Source organism: Suncus etruscus, chromosome 5 (genome assembly GCF_024139225.1).
Source record: "Suncus etruscus isolate mSunEtr1 chromosome 5, mSunEtr1.pri.cur, whole genome shotgun sequence".
Classification (NCBI taxonomy): domain Eukaryota; kingdom Metazoa; phylum Chordata; class Mammalia; order Eulipotyphla; family Soricidae; genus Suncus; species Suncus etruscus.
In genome coordinates, this window is record NC_064852.1 from 96,902,208 (window position 1) to 96,913,015 (window position 10,808).

Below are 10,808 nucleotides of genomic sequence, written 5' to 3' on the forward strand. Positions count from 1 at the left end.
GCTGCTAATAATTTTTAAGTCCTGTTAACTACAGTATACTTTTGAAATAGTTAAGGAAAATGTGTCTCTCCTTTCTAGAATTTAAAAATATATGGGATGAGGACCCGGAGAGATAGCACAGCGGCGTTTACCTTGCAAGCAGCCGATCCAGACCAAAGGTGGTTGGTTCAAATCCCGGTGTCTCATATGGTTCTCCGTGCCTGCCAGGAGCTTTCTGAGCAGACAGCCAGGAGTAACCCCTGAGCACCGCTGGGTGTGGCCCAAAAACAAACAAAAAAAATGGGATGGAATCATAGTACTGCAGATAGGGTGCTTGCCTTGGACATAGCTTATTTGATGTCAGGGTTTGATCCTTGTCATCCTTTATGGTCCCCTGAGTAGCATCAATAATTCCTGAGTGCAGAATCAGAAGTAACTCCTGAGCATCACTGGGTGTTGCACAAACACCAAAAGAAAAAGAATATAATTTCTCAATCCACCACCTTTGGTAGTTTGCAGTTTGTACTTAATTTGATTATTTCACTTTCTCCAATATTTCCATATAATGTATTGAAATGAAAGCTGTAGTTTTTTTTTTTTTTTCCCCCTTCATGTTATTAGATAGGGGCTATTTGTGTTCTTATTATGGCCACAACCAGCAGTGCTCAGGGGTTATTTCTGACATGCTAGGGGACCATAAGATGCTGGGGATTAAACCTGGGTCTGTGAAATGCAAGATAAGTGCCGTTCCTGCTGTACTATCTCTCCAGCTCTGTGGCTAAGTTTTAATTCAATAATTTTTTTTTTTTTTTTTTTTTTTTTTTTTTGGTTTTGGGCCACACCCGGCGGTGCTCAGGGGTTCCTCCTGGCTGTCTGCTCAGAAATAGCTCCTGGCAGGCACGGGGGACCATATGGGACACCAGGATTCGAACCAACCACCTTTGGTCCTGGATCGGCTGCTTGCAAGGCAAACGCTGCTGTGCTATCTCTCCGGGCCCCTAATTCAATAAAATTTTAATACTGCACACCACCTCACTGTCTTCCTTGTTGACGTATATATGTCAACAATATATATTACACACATATATGTCATTTATGATCACTTGGGATCAAATCATGGAGGCAGTAATTTGTCACTGAGTCACATTCCCAGTTCTTGGCCAGAACATTTTAACAGCAATGCTGGGCCATTCGAAAAGGTGAAGTGCTTATTAGTAGAGCAATATATAATACCTTTGAGGTACTTTTAGGAATTTTTCAAAAAGGGGAAAAAAAATCTTTACTTAAAAATCACTGGTTTCATGGTTTTAGATGTGTTTGTATTTGGAGGGAATCCCCAGTGATTCTTAGGAACTATTTAATGTTATCTGCTTGGGGGAGGGGAAGGGAACCATGTGATGCTGACATTGAACCCAGGTCTGTTGCATGCAAGGTATGTACTCTAGCCAGTGCAGGTATCTCTCCAGTCCTTGAGTTTTAATTTCAATTTGCTGCATTTAATTTTTAACTAATAGACATTTCCATTGTTAACATATTATACCTTTATTAGAAATTGTAAATGAGAAATTATTTCAACACCAGAAGACCAAGTTACAACAGAATATTCCATAGGTTCTAGATTTTGAGACATCATGCTAAGAGTTTTCTGTAGAGTATATCCTTTCCGAGGCATGGCAATATCATCCTTCTTTAAAAAGGTGACTGGACAGACATCATTTCCACCATCTCCTATATAAACAACGTTGGTATAGTTCACTCCCTGCTTTAACTGTTTACTTACAAATTCTTCCAAAACTACATTTTTGCAGAGATTCTTTGGGCACCTTTTGCATGAATGAGCATGATAATTTTCTACAATGAGATAACCATTACTATTAAAAACTGCTGGATTTGTAAATACTTTATCAAACACATCAAGAAAACCTGCAGCTTCTAAAACCCAATCTATAAAGACTGAATTTGAATCTGAAATAATGATACAATTAAAATTGTCCTTATTTTTTCTTATAAAGTTAAAAAGTTCCACCATCCCTGGAGTGAAAGACATTGATGTCACTGCTCTTTTCATTTCATCTTCTCTTATACCTTGATCTCCCAAATATTTAAATACTCTACCCATAAATTCTGTCCAAAATCCCTTTTTATAAGAATTTTGTAGGTCAATAGGAAGTTTTTTCTCTGGAGCACACTGCACAATCCAGGTATCACTATTGTCATCTATGATTGTATTGTCAAAGTCAAAAGCCAGTAAAATTTTCATGGTTCCAGAAAGATTTGGCTTACCCTGAAAAAGAAATTTTATTCTCTAAATATACAGTGTTTTACATATATAACTATTTAACAAGCTACCTAAATAATTAATAAGTATAAATTTTCTAAAACAATAGAGTAATATAAGTTAAATTGATGAAACATTTTATAGGGTGGGGATGTAGCTCACTGGCAGGTGGAGTGCATGCTTGTGTGCTTAAAGTTTTTTGAGGTGCTGGGTTTCTTATAAATAGCCCATTGGGTTCAATCCTGAGTATCCCATATGGCTCTCTGAGCTGGCCAGGAGTGACCTGCCCTGCTCACAGAACCAAGAATACAATTTGAAACCACTTAAGCACCACCAGCTGTGGCCCCAAAACAAAACAAAACAAGCAAAAGACAGCCTAATTAAGCACTGATGCCTAAGAAGCAAAGTTTATTTAGAGTATTTTGGTAAATGGAAAATAGGATATTCAAAATATTGTCACTTGACCATTCCGGGTTGGATTTCTGGAATCGCATATGGTCCCTGAACACTGCTAGGAGTGATCCCTGATCCCTCGTTGCTCAGAGAGCTAGGTGTGAATTCAAAGCAAAAATAGAGATAAATAAATATGGAAAATATGGCTTTGAAACTATGTGTACGTACCATGTGAATTATAACAATAAAAATCTAGCACTTGAAAGATGAGAATAAAGACTGTGACTCATAAAAATATTCTCAGTGCATTCTCTGCTGCCCACATTACAACTTTTCAGTCTTTCATGTGTGCTTTCTTTTTTTTCTTTTTTCTTTTCTTTTTTTTTTTTTTTTTTGGTTTTTGGGCCACACCCGGTGGTGCTCAGGGGTTACTCCTGGCTGTCTGCTCAGAAATAGCTCCTGGCAGGCACGGGGGACCATATGGGACACCAGGATTCGAACCAACCACCTTTGGTCCTGGATCGGCTGCTTGCAAGGCAAACACTGCTGTGCTATCTCTCTGGGCCCCCATGTGTGTTTTCTCTTTTCCTGCATTTCTCTACCTTTCTCTAATTCATTGTCTCCTCTCTTTCTCTCTTTCCTCCTTCCTTCCCTCCCTCCCTCTCTCTCACCCCTTCCCTCCCTCCCTCCTTCCCTCTCTCTTTCTCTCTCTCTCACACACACACACACACACACACACACACACACACACACACACACACACACACCATTTTTTTCAATTCAGTATCTGGAGAATAATGACCTAAAGGGGTATCTACCATGGAGTGAATTTAGATAGCATACCATACTCTAAAATTCTGGATTCTTTCTTTTTTCTTTTTGGTTTTTGGGTCACATGTGGTGGCAGTGTTGCTCAGGGGTTACTCCTGGCTCTGTGCTAAGAAATCACTCCTGGCAGGCTCAGGGTGCCAGGGATCTAAACCGGGTCCATCCAGGGTCATCTGCATGCAAGGCAAACGCCCTGCTGTGCTATATCGCTCCAGCCCCCAAAACTCTGGGTTCTTTTTTTTTTTTTTTTTTTTTTTTTTGGTTTTTTGGGCCACACCCCTTTGATGCTCAGGGGTTACTCCTGGCTAAGCGCTCACCGGGGGATTGAACCGGATCGTTCCTTGGCTAGCGCTTGCAAGGCAGACACCTTACCTCTAGTGCCACCTCTCCGGCCCCTGGATTCTTATATATTTAAAAAGTTCCCATAAAAACAATGTAATAAATAGCAATAAGGAAGAATTGACAATCACATAGTATTACTGGTCAACAGATTTAATGTTTTTGGTGCTACGGATCAAACCCAGGGGCATATATATGCAAAACATATGCCTTATCAGAAAGTTACATTCCTCACCCAGGAAGGCAATTTTATTTGGGGGAGGTGCTATTTAGGAGTTGACTCCAAGCAGTACCTGGGGATCTGGGAGTCATTCAGCACTACATGGGCTGAATGTGCGGGACAGATGGTTCAGGTTTATAGTCACAAAACAGTGTTGCTTAGGCCAAGAGATAGCGGGGGATACCAGTGCTACACCTTATGGCACTCAGAGGTATGTGTGGTGCTGGGAATTAACTGCATGTTGCCCATGCCATATATGTGTTCTAGTCCTTTGACTTATCTCCCTGGCAATCTTAGGTATATTTTATTTTAATTAAACTTTTTTTTTTGCAATGCAATGATCAAATTCAGGGTCTTACATATGCCAGGTATGTATTTACCTCTGAGAAGCTAGAGCAATAATACAGTGTGTAGGGTACTAGCCTAGTATGTGGCAGATCTAGGTTCAATCAACCAGCATCCCATATTGTCCTACAAGCACCGCCAGGAATAATTCATGAGTGTAGATCCAGGAGTCACCCCTGAGTATCACCAGGTGTGGTCCAAAAACAATAAAAGGGACTATGACTGAGCTCTATCTCTGGTCCCCAGAGATAACGTGTTAAGGCATGTTAAATTATTAAACCTCTTTGCTCAGGAATTTGTCTTGGTGGATGCAGGGATCCATATGTGGTGCCAGGGATCAAATCTAGCATGTCGAATGCAAGGTAAGTGCCCTGCCTAATATAGTACGGCTCTAGTCCTTAGGCACAATTGATATTAAGAACACCAGAGGGGGCCAGAGAGATAGCATGGAGGTAAGGCGTTTGCCTTTCATGCAGAAGGACGGTGGTTCGAATCCTGGTATCCCATATGGTCCCCTGTGCCTGCCAGGGGCGATTTCTGAGCATAGAGCCAGGAGTAACCCCTGAGCGCTGCTGGGTGTGACCCAAAAACTAAAAATAAATAAATAAATAAATAAAAAGACCGCAAGAGGGATAGTACAGGCATCATATAAAGTCCCCTAAGACCTCCAGCAATAATCCCTAAGTGTAGAGGCAAAAACAAAAATTAAATTGTAATTTAATTGTAAGCTGATACATAATTATATGGGGAGGGCTTGGTGTAGTTCAGTGGCAAGTTCATGCTTTATATGTATGAAGCCTAGGTTTGAGTCATAGCACCCGAAAATAAATAAGTTTAAAATACAACTGTTACTAGGAAACTGCCTAAAACCTAGATTTAATTAACCATATACTTCCAAAATATCTAAATTATTAACCTCAAAATAAGAAACATCATAATTACAAGTGTAATCCCAGGTGCTACAGTATCTCCTGTCCCTGAGTTACATTTCTGTTATTTTAATATAAAGAAACCTTATAGACTCCTGGTAAGGATGCAAATTGGCAAGGTCAGTTTGGAGACTAAAAAATAATTTAGAAATCCCCTATGAGGTTTGGAGAGATAGCATGGGAGTAGAGCATTTGCCTTGAATGCAGGATGGCAGTTCGAATCCCGGCATCCCATATGGTCCCCCGACCCTGACAGGAGCGATTTCTGAGCATAGAGCCAGAAGTAACCCCTGAGCACTACCGGGTGTGACCCAAAAACCAAAAAAAAAAGAAATAAAAGAAATCCCCTATGAAGGAACGGAGAGATAGTACAGCAGGTAAGGTACTTGCTTTGCATGTAGTCAAACCCAGGTTTCGTACCTATGATCCCATCTGGTCCCTGAGCATTGCCAGGATTAATACCTGAGTGCAGAGCCAGGAGTAAGCCCTGAGTACCATTGGGTATGGCCAAAAAAACCCACAAAAATAAAATAAAAATAAAAATATAGTTTTCTTGTGCCTGAGTACAGTAGGAAGGGTGCTTGCCTTGCACATACCCTAACCTGTTTGATCTCTGGTATCCTATATGGTCCCCTGAATCCGCCAAGAGTGACCCCTGAGCATCACTGGGTGGGCCCAAAATCCAAATTATATATAAAACAAAAACCAAAAAATACTTACCCAGCTTAGTATCTCCACAGCAATTGAGCTTACTTTAGCATACAGTTTAGGTCTTCCATTTTAAATGCAAGCCAGTTGTTTTTAAACATTACTCCTACTCTATAGGCAGGGAGCAAAGTCTTCTGGTATGGAGTCTTCTGGTATAGTAGACTTCTTAACTCCTAAATTGATAAAAGTAACATATTTTAAAACTTATGAATTATGCTGTTACCTTTTATATCAGAAAAACATATGTGAAACAGAATAAAGATTACTGGTTACCAGAGAAGAAATATATTGGAGATAGGTACATTAATCAAGAGTACTAATTAACATTAATAAAACTTTTGGTGGTAATCAAGATTTGATTTACCCAGTGTCAAATTATAATGCTATATACTAGTGGTACCTTAATTAAAATTTATAAATAGGGGCCCAGAGAGATAGCACAGCGGTGTTTGCCTTGCAAGCAGCCGATCCAGGACCAAAGGTGGTTGGTTCGAATCCCGGTGTCCCATATGGTCCCCCATGCCTGCCAGGTACTATTTCTGAGCAGACAGCCAGGAGTAACCCCTGAGCATTGCCGGGTGTGGCCCAAAAACCAAAAAAAAAAAAAAAATTATAAATAGGGATAGAGCTATAGTACAGCAGATAGGGCACTAGCTTAGCATACAGCCAACCCACATTCAATCCTTGACACCATATATGACCCTTTATTCCTGTCAGGAGCAAGCCCTGACCACTGCCAATTGTGGACCCAAAACAAAAAAATTATAAATATTATTAAAATGAAAATTGCTAGTGATTGGAGCCAGAATAATAGTAGAGTGGATAGGGCACTTGTCTTACATGAGGCTGAACCAGATTTGGTCTCCAGCCTCCCAGAGAGTTCCCTGAGCTAGCCAGGTGTGATTCCTGAGCACAGCTGGTGTGGTCAACAAAAACAAAAAGAAAAGAAAAGAAAAGAAAATTGCTAGTGACAATGAAAGAGATAAAATTTCCAATAGGGGAAATTATGCTTGGCTATAAAATAAGGAATATATAGGAATAAAAGTTTTTATCTAGTTGATAAATTCAAAATGTTAGGCTGCTTGCATGTGTACAAATTCCATTTCTTAAACTATATAACAACAATTACTACATTCTGTTGTCAATAAGCATTCAAAAAATTTACTTGAAATAAAATTCTTCAACTATTAAGGGTGTGCTTTAAAAACCTACTTTATAAATCTACTTTGAAACCAGTTTGTTAAAAAACAATCTCCAAACTGAGAGCAAGGCTGTTTGCTTTGCACACGGCCAACACTGGATGGAACTGTTTAGATTCTCGTTTAACTCCCATTCGATTCCCGGCGTCCCTTATGGTCCCCAGAGCCTGCCAGGAGCGATTTCTTAGTGCAGAGCCAGGAGTAAGTCCTGAGTGCTGCCAGGTGTGACCCAAAAGCTAAAAACAAGACAAAACTAAACTAAACCAAAAAAGTCCCTTCCCCCAAAAAAACAAAACCTCCAAACCAGTTTATAGCTATCGTCTGCAAAAGCAAGAGCAATTATGTATTGGTATGTCTACAGTATTTCTATATTCTATCAAAGACCCAGGTGCTTTTTTTCACTATAGTGAAAACTATAAAATGATAGTAAAATCCAAGGAGTAGTTAAATTAGAGAGGGATGTGATTGGCCCAGAGTGACAATACAAGTAAGGTGCTTGCCTTGCCAGGGCTAATCCAGGTTGAACCTTCCATACCCGTTCTGTCTCTCCAGTCTGCCAGGAGTAAGCCGGGAGCACCTCAGGGTGTGGCCCAAAACCAAAAGAGTGGTCTGTGATAGCCACTACATGGAGCACTTACTTATCCAGTAAAAGAAGATCCATTCAAATAATAAACAAACAAAACTATAGCATCATTTCATATATATAAATTCTGAAACCTGGGATCTTTTTTGTTAATTAAAAACATCTATGTGGTCTCCTTCAGGGGATGGCCCCTGGCTGCCCAGGCTGGGGAGTTGGCAGACGGATTAAAGTGTTAAAAAGTTGGAAACAAAAACAAACAAACAAACAAACAAAAAAGAAACAGAAAACGTCTATGTGCAACTGGGTGGGACTGGATGTTTCGACAGTCCTATTCTTTGCTTTTATAATGAAACGTGTTTTCCTCACATAAGCGGGTTTTTTTTGGGGGGGGGTCACACCCGGCTGTGCTCAGAGGTTCCTCCTGGCTCTACGCTCAGAAATCACCCCTGGCAGGCTCGGGGGGCCATCTGGGATCATCTGGGATGCCAGGATTAGAACCACCGTTCTTCTGCATGCAAGGCCTTACCGCTGTGCTATCTCTCCGGCCCACATAAGCTGTTTTAAATCCAAAAACCTCCTGCTCCCTTCCTCAATTCTTAAAACAGTAAAGCGGGGTGTGTGGGGGCGACGGCTCACTGAAATGTCTGGGCTGAGTCAAACGGTGTCTGACAACCGCCTCCAACTGACAGGTGGTGGAAGCAGCACCCGTCTCCCCCAAAAATCATTCACTATCACCGGAGCAAACACTCGACTTCTGCCAAGGAATCGTTGGCGAATCCTTCTCGCTTACCAGCATGATGGCCGTGGGACATCTGATGGAAAACCTGAAGAGAAAGAAACGGCACAAGGAAGCGTTGGAAAGTCAGGGACGGAAAACCTCGCGCGGCCAGCGCCCAGGAGGAGGCAGGAGCCAGGAGCAAGGAATGAATGAATGTATGGGTGGGCGCCTGGGAAGCCAGCGAGGCCACCCCCACAGCCCGGCCCGCACTCACTTCGATTCCGAACTCGTCTAGGCGGGCCCCCAAAAAGCGGTCCTTTTCTTCCACCGAAACGCCTTCCAGCCTAACTTGGTCCTGGGACTTGCCTAGTTTGAGAAAACAAGAAAGCCCCTTGGAGCCTTCGTGATCGAAGCCTCTAAAAAGAAAACATAATTAATTAAATAAAATAATAATAAGTTTTGGGGCCTGAGAAGTAGATAGCATGGAGGTAGGGCGTTTGCCTTGCATGCATAGGACGTGGTTCGAATCGCAGCATCCCATATGGTCCCCCAGGCCTGCCAGGAGCAAGATTTCTGAGCGCTGCTGGGTGTGACCCCAAAAACTAAAATAATAATAATAATAATAATAATAATACGCTTTGCTATCCATTTTGGTTCACCCAAAACTGTGCCTGCCCAGCTGCACCTACCACCTGAGGCCTAGTCCTTGCATCCACACACCTGCAGGCTCTTGCCCTCAAGGGGAGCGCCCGGACACAGCTGAGGGTGGAGCTGGGGGGAGATCAGTCCCTGTGAGAAGCGCCTGGATTGAGGCGAGCAGCACCCGGTCCAGGGAGCCCCTCACCGAGCCGGCAAAGGCATCGGCGGCCCCACAGGGCGTCGGACGCGCGCGGACTCAAGCGTCCGGGACTCGCACCGCCGCCTCCGGTTCCACGCAGGCGCACTTGCAGCTTCCGGCCTCCGGCTCTGGAGGCGGAACCGACGCTTTCCTCGTTCCTCTAGCGACGGCTGACGTCACTTCCGGTGCTGTTGCTAAGCAACGACGCGTTGTGGGCGGGGGAAGAGCAAACCTTCTGCGGGCTCTCGGTCCGCGGAGCTCTTCCCGCCTTTTTCCCAGGCCCGGGAGCGTCTTGACGTGGGCTCTTCGGGGATGCAGATGCGGTTCGGAAGGCGCTATGGACAGGCGAAGGGTGAGTTCAGCGAGCTCCCAGGGAGGCCCAGGGATCGGATCTGGCCTTCCGGAGAACGGAGTACCCCTAGAAGTGAACAAGTGAGGGTTTCCTTGTATTTTTATTTATTTTCATTTTATTTTTTTTTATTTTTTGGGCCACACCCAGTGGTGCTCAGGGGTTACTCCTGGCTGTCTGCTCAGAAATAGCTCCTGGCAGGCACGGGGACCATATGGGACACCGGGATTCGAACCAACCACCTTTGGCCCTGGATCGGCTGCTTGCAAGGCAAACGCCGCTGTGCTATCTCTCCGGGCCCTATTTTTATTATTTTTTTTTATTTTGGGGGGGTGTCACACCTGATGGGCCTCAAGAGTTACTCCTGGCTCTGCGCTCAGAAGTCGCCCCTGGCAGGCTCAGGGGACCACATGGGATGCGGGGATTCGAACCACCGTCCTTCTGCATGCGAGGCAAACGCACTACCGCTGTGCTAGCTCCAGCCCCTCCTTGTATTTTTAAATGAGCAACCCTTAGCCTAAAGCAGAGCCTATACGGGCTTCTCTGCACACCTCTTTTCAGGTGCAAGGCTGAAAAAAGGGGCGGGTAAGGAGCGTTTTCGCAGAAATGGGGCTAGAGGAAAAACAAAAGTCACAAACTCCATTTGAGCAACTGTTCTAATCCGATCCTAGCTCCGAGTGTGGGTGTCCTTGAACCTTGAAGTTTTGTTGCTTTTGGGTCTGGAGGGATTGCACAGCGTAGGGCATTTGCCTTGCATGAGGCAGACCGGGGAAGGACCCTGTTAGATTCCTGGCATCCCAAGTGGTCCCTCAACCTGCCTGGGGCGATTTCTGAGTGCAGAGCCAGGAGTGACCCCTGAGCTCCGCTGAGTGTGATCCAAAAGCCAATCAATCAGTAAATAAAGTTTAAAAAAAAATTGGGGGGGAGGAGGGAGATTTGGGACATTGGTGATGGGAATGTGGCACTGGTGAAGGGAAGGTGTTCTTTACATGACTGAATCCCAACCATAATCATGTTTATAATCAAGGTGTTTAAATAAAGATATTAAAAAAATAAAAAAAATTTGTTGCTGTTGTTTTGGGGTCACACCAGACGGTGTTCG

At 43.4% G+C, this 10,808-nt stretch overlaps 1 protein-coding gene across 1 annotated transcript; it reads right to left on the reverse strand.

Moving 5' to 3' along the window:
* Positions 1-1,496: 1,496 nt before the first annotated feature.
* Positions 1,497-8,628, reverse strand: PHOSPHO2 (phosphatase, orphan 2). Its single transcript, XM_049773507.1, has 3 exons — positions 8,592-8,628; positions 6,032-6,192; positions 1,497-2,263 (listed from the first exon to the last, which is right to left on the reverse strand). The coding sequence occupies exon 3, from the start codon at positions 2,237-2,239 to the stop codon at positions 1,514-1,516; it is 726 nt and encodes a 241-aa protein (XP_049629464.1). The 5' UTR covers positions 2,240-2,263; positions 6,032-6,192; positions 8,592-8,628; the 3' UTR covers positions 1,497-1,513.
* Between the last annotated feature and the right edge of the window lie 2,180 nt (positions 8,629-10,808).

Excerpts from the sequence above, each read along its gene's own strand:
- PHOSPHO2 (XM_049773507.1), bottom strand. The coding sequence starts at position 2,239 with ATGAAAATTTTACTGGCTTTTGACTTTGACAATACAATCATAGATGAC.